The 12,891-nt window shown below is 36.4% G+C and overlaps 1 protein-coding gene across 5 annotated transcripts in view; it reads right to left on the bottom strand.

Annotated features, from left to right (window-relative positions):
* Positions 1-12,891, bottom strand: part of Tnpo (transportin 1) — a 563,147-nt gene that overhangs the window by 223,953 nt on the left and 326,303 nt on the right. For all 5 annotated transcript variants that reach the window (XM_090372882.1, XM_090372884.1, XM_090372886.1 and 2 more), the window contains one exon: positions 581-679. In XM_090372882.1, coding sequence (XP_090229008.1) covers positions 581-679 — 99 coding nt within the window. The remainder of the gene's footprint in view (positions 1-580; positions 680-12,891) is intronic.

The raw sequence follows: 12,891 nt of genomic DNA, 5'->3' as shown, positions 1-12,891 counted from the left end.
CTGATATAGTGAGCAATGGTTATAACAAGGAAATTTTTCGGTCCCCTGATGCTCGTTATAACAAAGTTCGATTGTATATATAAAGATGTTTCTTGTGTTAAAGATTATGATTTAGTTCCATTTTGAAGTACATATATAGACATTTGTAGTAAATTACAAATCCAACAGGGTCTTGAAATGGAAGCTTTGCTCAGTCCTTAAATTGTGTTATCTAGACCCTGACTTTTATTTGGTTTTGCAATTTAGTCTATAACAATTTCTCTTGAATAAACTAGGCATGTAACACAAATATTACTGATCCTGAAGAGATAAGTTTATTTAGCTATATAGAAGGGGCTAATAATGCAGCTAGTCCTCAGTGAGGTCTGTAACCTGAAATATTGGTTCATTAAACAAAATTATCAAAATTTAAAAAGTGATATTCTGGAAAAAATATTTATGATATACATACATGTGCAAATATAAAAACTGTTACAGTCTGAAAATGGCATGGAATGACTTGCTGGCTTTGAGTTGATTCAAAGCATTGGGAAGTTTATAAGAAAAAATATATAAAAAAGGAGAAAAAATAAAAACTTACCAAGTTTCACAGATATTTCACCTATAGACCATGTGGCATTATTACAAACAGATATAAACTCAGGATTAAGATTTTGGCCCAGGATAGGTAAGAAATCCTCTGTGAGAAGACAAAATAATAATACACTAAGCTTTCTTTTTTTTAATTAAACAGTTTAAAAATAAATTATAAACATATTGCAGCAACTGGAAAATAAGGTTGATGTTATGAAATGAGTGCTGGTGCTGTCAACTACTAGAAGTAAACATGGAATGGAAGAGTGATTGTTCCTCGAGCACAGCAGTCAAGGTCAGCAGAAACTGCCACCATTTCAGAACATAGTATGATTTGAAATGCATGTCTCTCCTGCATCTGCGTTGTGGAAGGATGATGAAACAAGAGAACATCAAGTTTTGTGTTCAATGGAACATTTCAAATGATGAAGCAAGAGAGAACTGTCTGTTTCATGCACGTGTGTTAAAGTGGCATAAACATTTCACCCATGGAAGAGAATCACTGAAAGATGATGAACATCTAGGCCCAGTAAAAAAGGTTCAAACACCAGACTGGAGATTGAGATGGTGAGGGAAATATTACCAACGAACAACGTGCAAAGCTCCAAATAATTTCAGAAGATCTGTGTGTTAATAAGCAAACCATTCAACAAATAATAACTCAGGATTTGAAGAAAACAAAGGTCTGTGTGCAGTTAGTTCCATATTCATTAACAGATGGTCAATGAAAGGCACAAGTTGAAAATTGCAGAAAAATTAGAGGCCACTGAAAGCAAACCCAACTTCCTGAATTCAATTATTGTGGGTGAAAAGACATGTCGTTTTCAGTATAACCTCACAATGGAGCAGCAAAATGCAGAGTGGAAGTCAGTAAACTCTCCCAAAGCCAACAAAAAAGTTCATCAAGAAAAGCCAAGAATCAAAACCATGCTCATCACTTTCTACAATAGTAAGGGAATTGTGCACAAAAAGTTTCTGCCCCAGGTATACTATCTGGACATTTTGAAACATTTGTTGCAGAAAATCCATAATATATGTCCTCAGTATGGAAAAGATGGTAGTTGGATCCTCGTGCACAACACACCAAGCCACAAAAGGCTGTCACTTTTTTTTTTTTGGGCTAGCAAAAAAAAAAAAAAAAAATAGCCTGCATACTGTACCACCAACAGTATTCAATAGACTTAGCCCCATGTGACTTCTTTTTGTTCCTGAAGCTCAAGGCACCACTGAAAGGCTGTTATTTTCACCATATCAACATCATTCAAAGAACTGTGATGAAAACATTGAACAGTACACCAGTCATGGCATCATTGCATGCAGTGTGTACACATGGGAGGAAGTTACTTTGAATAAACAAATTTTAGTTCACTCATACATAGGATCATAATTTTTTTTTATCGAACCAGTCTCATTTTCCAATTGCTACACTGTGTACTGAGAAACCTCTCTAAAGTGGACACCACTCGGTCAGAAAAAGTCTCCACTATAGGGATGTGTCCACTTTGCAGAGGTCATTGTAGACAAGTTTCAATAATTCGGAAAGACAGTTACAGCAAATTCAATAAATGAAATTTGCTGTAACTGGCTGCTTACTTAAAGATGTTACTGATTACCATTGTACAAATGTGTTTCAATTAATTAAGTTTAAATAAATAACCCAATTTTAGTAAACACATAATTAACTTTTAGTAAAAATGAATATAAATGGCTTTGTTTGGAGGATTTCATTTTCATTATTTTCATTTTATATTTCTAGATCACATACTAATTTGGCCTCCCAATGGGCCTAAACTAATGTTTAGGCCCATTGGGAGGCCAAAAATCTGTCTGTATATTTTTTCTTGGAATAGAATGTAATTTGCATTTACTAATAGTTTTGTTAGTTCGAATAAACATTAGTGGACCCATTGCCGAACTATACTTAGACAAATTAGAAAAGATCCATCTTGATCCATTTATACCACAGATCACATATTATGGAAGATATCTGGATGACATCCTAATCATCACAGATCACTTGACCATAAACAATATTCTACAGGTTTTTAATAACATCCATCAGAGACTAAAATTTGAATTAGAAACTGAAGCAGAATCCCAATCCATAAATTTCCTTAATTTTACCATACATAGATTAGGACAAAAACTAAATTTCAGCATATATAGAAAACCCACTAATAAAGGGATGCTTCTGCACTTCCACAGTTACCATCCCCAACCATACAAAAAATCAGTCATGCTGAACCAATTTCAAAATGCCTTTAAATATTCTTCCACCCAGATTTCTCTAACCACTGAAATAAATGAACTAACTAGAAAATTCTCAAATAGGGGTTACCCACTAACCTATATAAACAAAGTCAAAACAATAGCCCGTGTTAAATAAATAACAACAACCTCATAACAAACATTGCAAAAAAATCCGACAAGACCAAAATATATTTCATCACCATTCCATATATCGAGCACTGGTACAAAAAACTTAACCAAATATGCAAGGGAACCGACATGAAAATCATAGCAAAACCCATGAACAAATTATACACATTCTTCAGAAATCGACCTTCAAATACCGCATTCCAATCATAGCATGACCTAGTATACAGTATACCATGCAAAAATTGTGACGCTGTCTACGTAGGATCCACCACGGGAGTGGCACAACTTCGAGCAAAACAACACGAAGCTTCAGTGCGGGCGGGTTGTTCAAATGCATTGGAACTTTCGTTCCACACCATAAATGAACAACATACATTCGGCTTTAATGAAACTAAAATTATAAATATTCAACACAACTACTACAAACTACTTATTGCAGAAACCTTAGAGATGAAACTACATGCAACTTCAATCAATATCCGTAGGCCATTCCTATTGTCCAACGATTGGTCACTTATACGCATGCGTGAAGAACAAACACTACAACATAAGACAAAAGTTTCAGATTAATTGTGAGTAGCTCTCTTCCTGTGAACATGACACCCTGAAAAGTTCTAGTCCGACTTAAGGAATGTAGAGAATAACCCCCACCCCCCACCCCATATCCAATTATTAGACCCCTAAATTTAACTCAAAATTCCCGCCACAGCACCAAAAAGAAAAAAAATCGATCCTTAATTATTAGCCAGTTTAGACCTCCAAAATCTAACTTTATGACAATGTCTTGCAAAATTGATATCACCTTCCCCATGAATTAGTAGCGAGTTGGACAAGGAGAGAGTTGGAAAACAAGCTTCCTATATCAAAAACAAAGGTAAGCCCTGTTGATTCATAATAATATAATAGAATATAGGAAATATCGAGCACTTAATAGCTCTCTAGTATCAAATCTATTTTTTAATTAATATATTTTTTTCATTATATTTTTCAATTTACTTCATTATAAAAAGGTGCAAGGTATCTTTAATTTTGTGGTGATCTATAATTGATGTTTATTTAATTCCTCTATATAAATATAAAATTATTATATATATATTTTCTACATTTGTGGATTTATTGGATGATTGTTTTCTACATCAGCATGTTCAGGAGGCAACTAGAGGGAGTAATACTCTTGATTTGATTATCAGTAGTGATTCTTCATTCATTAAGAATCTGCAGATAAATGAACCACTTGGCGGCAGTGACCACAGTGTGCTGAAGTGGGAGTTACTCAAAGAGGTAACTACCATTAGGGGTAAAGGGAAGGGGTATTGCTTTCGTAAAGGCGACTACAATGGACTGAAACAGTATTTAAATTCTATACAGTGGGATCAACTGATGATATTGCCAACAGCAAATTCAAAATGGGAAGCATTCAAAGAACTTATCTTGGAAGCTACTAGGCTTTACATACCAACTAAGAAATATTGTTCAAGGTTTCGGCCTAAATGGATGTCAGATGAATGTCAGATGTCTGATGAGGCATATGGCAGAAAAGAAAAATGCATGGGATACATACAAATTAACACATGACACAGACGCCTATGATAGATACAAGTTGATCTGTAACCAAGTTACAAAGGAGGTTAGGCAGGCGAAGGCAGATTACGAGAGATCCTTGGCAAGGGATGCGAAGAAAAACAGCAAAGAGTTCTTTACTTATGTAAACTCTAGAAGGAAGGGGATGAATCAGATTGGTCCACTTGAGATCGATGGGTCAACTGTTGATGACCCTGCTCAGGTAGCTAACAAACTAAATGAATATTTTGCATCAACATTCACACATGAGGAGTTATTCAGCGAGGGGAATGCCAGAGGTGTATTCAACTCTAGCAGTAAGCTAGAGAATCTTATAATAACTGAGAGCAAAGTGGAGGAGAAATTGTTGAAGATAAACACAAGAAAGGCACCTGGGGTGGATGGGATCTATCCTGTTATATTAAAGGAGGCAGCAAAGGAAGTAAGCAAACCCTTAGCCATAATTATGAGAGCTTCCTTGGACTCAGGGGAGGTACCCATGGACTGGAGATGTGCAAATGTGACCCCAATTCACAAAGGGGGATCAAAGGCTGACACAAGTAATTATAGACCTGTGAGTTTAACTTCTGTTCCTGGAAAATTAATGGAGGCACTGGTTAAAGAAGCACTGCAGGATCATCTAGACAAGACTTCAGTTATAGCTAGGACACAGCATGGTTTTGTTAAGGGTAAGTCTTGCCTGACCAATTTGATTGGATACTATGATGCAGTCACAAAAGAACTGGATGCAGGGAATAACTTTGATATTATATACTTGGATCTTAGAAAGGCTTTTGATACTGTTGCACATGGAAGACTGCTGCACAAATTGGAGCAGTGTGGCATTGGAGGCAAATTGCTGCTATGGATAAAGGGGTGGTTGAGAGGGAGAAGACAGAGAGTGGTAATCAATGGATACTGCTCATCGTGGACTAATGTTATTAGTGGAGTCCCTCAGGGTTCAGTATTGGGTCCTTTATTGTTTTCTGTATTTATAAATGATATTGATGATGGTATATCAGGCTAAATATCCAAGTTTGCAGACGATACGAAGGTTGGCAGGGTTGTCAAGGACACTACTGACACTATGCTGCTGCAACAGGATTTGGAAAGGTTGAGCAGATGGGCTTCGAGGTGGCTAATGAAGTTTAACATTGACAAATGTAAAGTACTACATATGGGAAACAGCAACCCCAGAGCAACGTATCAACTCTGTGGTACTACACTGACAGTGGTAGAGAATGAAAGGGACCTGGGGGTGGTTGTGCAGGCAGATATGAAGTTCTCTGAGCAGTGCAGACGGGCTGCAAGAGTAGCTCATGGTGTATTGTCAATGATATATAGGAATTTTTCTAGCAGGGATAAGGAGGTGATTATTCCCTTGTATAAGGCAATGGTCAGGCCACACCTAGAGTACTGTATACAGGCCTGGAGGCCTCATTTCAAGAAGGATGTAGAGCTGCTGGAACGAGTACAGAGAAGGGCAACTAGATTGGTGAATGGGACAAAGGGGTGCTCTTACGAAGAAAGGCTTAAGTTTTGCGAATTACAGTGTCTGGAAACTAGGCACCAGCGAGGTGATCTGATAGAGGTGTACAAAGCCTTGAATGGTTTGAGCATGCTCAATGCTGATGGGATTCTTCCTCTTGCTCAGAATAATCACCTGAGAGGGCATAAATTCAAATTGAGGAAAGACAGATGTAGGATAGATGTGCGGAAATTTGCCTTTAGCCAGCGGGTGGTTGGTAGGTGGAACAGACTTCCATCCCTTGTCGTGGAAGTTGATAGCCTAAATAAGTTTAAGGCTCAGCTGGACAGGTATTTCGAACGAACAGAGGGGTGAAGTGGAAGTGGTTATTTTTATTTATTTATGTTACTTTTTTTTTTTGGCTGATGCTGCATAAGCTTGCTTTCTTGCATCAAATGCCTCTACTAATGCTAATGCTAATAATTTGTATTATGAATTGTAAGTTTGTTTATAGTTATATTATTGTAATAACTATCATATAACATATTTTTTTTTTTACCGGGAGCGTAACTGCCCAACCTTTTAGTAAGGATCCTGGTATTATAGTATGTAGTGATATTTGATATGTTAGAACTTTTAGGAATAAAATAAAAAATAAAAGTATTATGAATAAGATATAAAATAAAGTAATGAATAGAAAATACCTGATACAACAGAAATTATATGGATAAGATAAAAATATAGAAACTCCTTAGGAAATTATAAGAATAAATCTGCATTTACTTAAATAGCAGTTCAAATAGTTAATCAAATTTTTTTCTGTAAAAACAGAAATTGAATAAATAGAAAATGAACTATACCTTCTTTTTGTGGACAACATGTTAACTTTTGTCCACAACAAGAAGGTATAGTTCATTTTCTATTTATTTAATTTCTGTTTTTACAGAAAAAATTTTGACGAGAGAGAGAGAGAGAGAGAAAGAGAATAGGATCTAATTGGCAGAAAATTGAGTACAGGGGCCACAAAATAAAATAAATTACTTATGGGTGCCATTATTACAAATTGGTTGAAAACCACTGACGTATTACAATGATGACGGGAAAGCGATCAATAAAAAATGCAAGTGGTGGTGGTAGGGCTAGGAAACGAAACAAAATTGATTTAGAAATGAAGATGAAAATGATTTGCAAGGGGATTGTCTTGCTGCTTAACAATGAATACTATTTTGATGAAACAGCTATTTATAACATGGATAGAAAATCAGATTCAGAAGCAAGTGCCCCTGAGTCTAATGACCATTCAAGCAAAAGCAACAAGTATTTATAAAGAAATTAAGGATAAGTTCACCAAACCCCAACCCAAGTTAGTGGCAAGCAACGGGTGGTTTAATAGGTTCAAGCATCGCGCTGGTTTCCAAAACATTAAATTACGCAGCAGGTTCTGCATCTGGAGAGAAATTTTGTGATGTGTTGGAAAAACTTATTGATGAAGGCGGCTATTCAACGCAACAAATTTTTAACATTGACAAGACTGCTCTGTATTGGAAAAAAATGCCGGATCAAACATACACTGCCAGGTTTCATGGCATCAAAAGATAGGGCCACGCTCTTGCTTGAGCAAGTGTACTATTTTTTCCAGAATAGTACACTGCTTGTGTACTATTCTGGAAATCCTCGTGCAATTAAGGGCATCAATAAAGCCACCCTACCCGTGCATTTCCAATCGAACCCGAGCATGGATAACAATATCTCTCTTTGAGGATTGGTTTAAATGCTGCTTCATTCCCGAGGTTGAAAAATATTGTAAAGACGATGCCGTTCCTTTCAAGATATTGCTTCTATTAGATAATGCTCTTGGACATCCTACGGATCTAGATGATTTCAATTCGAACGTGAGAGTCATATTTCTACCGCCAAACACGGCTTCACTCATCCAACCTATGGATCAGGGTGTTATTTGTAATTTAAAAGCATATTATTTACGCACAACATTTGCTCAGCATTGTCTGACGGTAAGAAAAATTTTCATTAAGAGACTTTTGGAAATCGTATAATATTTACCACGTCATCTTAATAAGGCCTGGGCGGAAATTACTAAAAGCTGTTTAAATGGCGCATGGAAGAAAATATGCCCATGGGTTTCAGGATTTGAAAAAAACAACAGAATCATATGAAGCGGTTACAGATAAGACTGTAAAGGTTGCAGAGCTACTTCAGTTGGAGGTTGATGCCAAAGACATGGAGGAGTTAATAGAAGAAGAGAAGGAATTATCTAACGAAGAACTTATTGACTTGCAGGCAGCAACGGTGAAAGAAAAAAATGCCGACGAAGTTCAAAATGAACCAAATGAGGCATTTCGTGAAATTGCATCGGCAATGGCGAGGTTTTCGAAGATTGATTCTGACAGCAAACGATTCTTAAAGGTTAACAGAGGGGTGAATGATATGCTTGCTTGCTACAAAGAAATCTATGGTGAAAAGAAAAAAGCCACCGTCCAGTCATCCATTAATATGTTCTTTTGTAAGGTTGAGCGGCCGATCCCTTCTAAATCTCCGCAGCCCTCAACACTTCCGCAGCAGCGTACTTATCAGCTGAAGGCATCGGCATTGATGCTTGAGAGGTAAAACTTACTGATGTTAGCTTGTCTCCTCTCTTTTTTTTTTTGTAATTTTATAATTGTGAAATTTTTTTTAAATTGCATGCTTTTGTAATTTTTCCTGCGTATGAGATAAAAAATTGAATAAATACAATAAATAATTCTATTTACATGTTTGTCGAACATTTCTTTTTTGATTCAATCAGTTCACTGAGCATAGTTACGAGTGCTGCACAAGCATGTGGAAATTCCCTGACTTACGTAAAACGCAACTCTTATATAAGTTGGGGAGTTCCTGTATTAGGTAGGTGGCCATAATTCAGTGATCACTCAGTGTTTTTATATATATATATACACAGGGTGTTTCGAAAATGATGGCCAATAATTTAAAGGTGAAAAGTACAAACTAAAATAAGCAAAAAAAGTTGCAGTGAATATCAGGCTGCAAATGAACTGTTTTTGAGATAACGCACATTTTCTGTTAAGATCCGCCACTGACTATGGGAGCACTAGTTTGGCTAAAAGCTGTGAATCCTTTCCACATTAAATATAAGATAATACATTTTAAATTTTTGGTTTCAACACCACAGGATTTTAGAGATGTTACAAAAGGTGTTCAAAATGTTGTCCTTGAATCCGCACGCAGCTTTGTAGTCTTCTCTGAATTGAATTGCGAATCCTCTCAGGCATTCCTGGGTCATTTCTGATTTGCTGAAAGGTACCCTCAACCTGCCACTGCAATTCCTCAACTGTGTTAATGTCAGAAGTGTACACCAAGCTTTCTACATGATGCCAGATACAAAAATCCATAGGATTTAAATCTGGTGATCTGGGAGGCCACATTAAAGACCCACCTCTACCCATTCACCGTTGACCATGCCTTCTAGTTAGATACCAAGTCACAACTCAAGCAAAATGTGCCAGTTCACCAACATGCATAAACCATGTGTTCCAGCGTTTCTGAAGTGGAACATTATCATCAAGGAGGTCAAGAAGAACATTCTGCAGGAACTGAAGGTACAGCTCTCCTGTTAGCCTGTTTTGCAGAAAACGTGGTCCAATTAGACGATCTCCTAGTAGTCCTGCCCAGACATTCAACGAGAAACGTTGCTGGTGTGACTTATGAATTGCAATGGGATTTTCATTGGACTAAACGTGAGTTATGAAAATTAAAAATACCATCACGAGTAAACCCAGCTTCATCAGTGAACAAAATGTTGTTTAAAAATTGGGGATTCAGGACACTCTGTTGTTGCATCCACTGGCAGAAGTTCACTCTGGGAGGGTAGTGATGAAAGTGCACCTGTTGGGCTGTCTTCGGTGGGGAAATGCTTCTAGGTACAAATGTGCAGCCTCGATTGCACTGCCATTGGCTTTACCATACATGCATTTCTGCATACTCTTTGTTGCTGTTACCTCTTTCCATGTTGATCATCCTTTGACAAGTACTAGTATGCCTGCTACCTCTCAGAGCAATTAGAGAGGGGAAAGGAAGAGAATAAGCATAACCTAACCTAAACAAACAAGTCAGTGTTGGATCCCAACTAGAAATGTTGTAATATCTTGAAAAATATTCACTTAGGGACCCATGTTTACTAGGCCTTTTTTGCATATTGTATTCTGTACAGTTCACCTTTATACTGACCATCACTTTTGAAACATCCTATACACACACACACACAAAATTTATATTTTTTAATACTTTAGATTAGCAGTATTAAAAAATTACATTGTTAATGAATTTAAATTTTTAGCAGTGTGTGTGTGTGTGAGAGAGAGAGAGAGAGAGAGAGAGAGAGAGAGAGAGAGAGAGAGAGAGAGAGAGAATCAGCAATAATATAAACCTTAAACTCAATCCTGCACACAAACTTGCTACAAATCCCCCCCCCCCTCCGATTCTGGAAACAGCTTAATCTCAGTTTAGCAATTTTATTTCCTTGCTAAATGATCAACAGTGCAACTACATCAGACAGCCAAAATAGTTTCTCAAAAATTCCTTAGTGGTCGAGTATATATTGCACCATCGCCTTTTTGATTTATCCATAGCCATCATAAGTCTAATTAGCATTATTATAATGGCTGTGACCTTACTTCCCTTTGACCAACAAAAAAAGAGTGTGTATGTCAATTACCCTTGAAAGTGTTGTATGCAGAGACTGAAAATATCAAAAAGATGCCTATCCATATTAGAGAGAGTGTCCATTTTGGAGAGGTCATGTAATTTCAATTACTTTTTGCTGGGACTCAAGCCTGAGTGTGCACAACAAGAAGTGTCCTTTAAGGGAAGTTTCATTGTGCTACAACCTAAAAGATGGTTTATATTATTGCTTCTGCTCTTCTCTCTCTCTCTGGTAACCCACAAGTTTTTTTTTTTTTTTTTTTTTTTCAATGGGTTTTCTCTACTAATGGTAAATTATTTTATTTTCTCATCATTTCACAGTAAATGATAATTTTTGGGTAGAGTGCATTTTGAAAAACAGCATCAATGATCTCAGTTAACACATATTTGTATGCACATACCTCCATGTACCCAAAAATATACAGAAACACTTCCTTGAATATCACATGCTGTGCCATTAATCCTATGCATGTGTATTCTCTCAGATAAACAGGTAAGTCGTGTGGATTAACCAGACTTGAGGGACTCTGCAGCTTTTGGTGGGGATTTTCTTTTTTCAGTGGACCCATACTTGTTAGGAAAAAGGAACCTAAGGGTCTTTGCCAATATAACTGAGTAAAAAATAATGGATAAGGGAAATTATCAGTTGGGGGGGGGATTTAAATGATATAGGTTAAAGTAATGCTTGTATACATCTCATAAATTCTTGTTTGTTGCCAAAACAACTAATATTGGCAAGATGTGCCAAGGGTAAACATGATTTAGAAAAACAAGAAGCTAGTGTTAGGGAAACCAGATTAAATATCTTCAAGGGGTGTTTATGGCAGTAAACTACACAATAACAGTTAGTCTTAACTGTGTCTGCAGTACTGTCAAGAAAACAAGCAAATGTGAATTGCTGTTTAGAAAAAGTAATGCTGAGCTAACAGAAACATAACAGGGTTAAGAGAAACATGGTGTCACCCAGAAGCAGGGAATGATGAGTTTCACTGGAGTGGGTACAATATTTATGAATGATAGGGAAGATAATATAAGTAAAATAACATTAGTTTTTTGCACTGACTTTTCGAAGGGACTTTGGTGGTGGGGGGGGGGGTTGAGTGAAGAACAATTATAAGCATGAGCTAGATCATATAGTATACATTTTCCAAGTAAATAGATAAATTCATCTTCTAATGCTGGCACTAATAGCAAACTGCTTTCAAATTGACTTTTATATATATATTTTTAAATACAGGTAAACCTCTATATATGCAATTAATTCGTGCAATGAGTGTACCGCATATCTCGAAACCTCATATATCAAAGTTAAAACCAATGGGAAAAATTCTAATTCATACATGATGTTTTCTAACATTCGTCAGAAGACTTAATTTAGGCCTTTAAAATACATTTTAACTGTGTACATAGATAGAAATATAAAGAATAATGAAAAGCAAGTAAGCTAAATAATTATTAAAGAAATGATCTACAAAACGAGTAAAAATGAATATGCTACTTCCTAGAAAAATATTTTTCAAGGGTACAACTATTCAAACGAATAGTTGTACACTTCCTTTTCTCTTTATAAAATTTACAATAGCAGCTAATTCCATTTTCTAGGGTTCGGTAAACTAGCATGCTTCTTTCCATATTCGGCTCTAAATCCATAATTTGTTGTTTAACAGTTTCCTAATTTCGAATGCTGCCCAAATTTTCCAACTGCTAATGGTTGCCAGCACCCATTCACATGGTTCACCTCACATGACCACCATACCAGGCATTCTTTATTCATTTTTGTACTAATGTTTTTCGACTGAAGAAAGGGCAACCTATGCCTGAAAGCTATCGATGTATGTTTATTTTAACTATTTATTTTATCTGTGTTCAATTTTAATAAACCGTTCTAGGTTTTAAGAAGTGTAAAAATGGCTGAACAGTGTATAAGACCTTTTAGAAAATGTAGAAGAAATGCTAATGAAACAGAGGAGAGATCTAATAGACTAAAGAGACTGAAACGAGATTCTACGACCATGAAGAGGGACAAAAACCATTGAAGAGAAGCAAGATTGGAAATGAGAAGATGGGCAAAACACTGTAGGACTTATCAAACAGAAGTATCAGATGTGAATAATCAACAAGCTGTAATTAATGTGGAAGAGCATGACACAGGAAATATGTGTTACAACTGTACTGCAATGCAAGATATTGGGGAC

This window comes from Mastigoproctus giganteus, chromosome 4, assembly GCF_048544385.1.
Source record: "Mastigoproctus giganteus isolate SK-2022 chromosome 4, ASM4854438v1, whole genome shotgun sequence".
In the NCBI taxonomy this organism is placed as follows: Eukaryota; Metazoa; Arthropoda; class Arachnida; order Uropygi; family Thelyphonidae; genus Mastigoproctus; species Mastigoproctus giganteus.
This window is presented reverse-complemented; position numbering and strand designations above follow the sequence as displayed.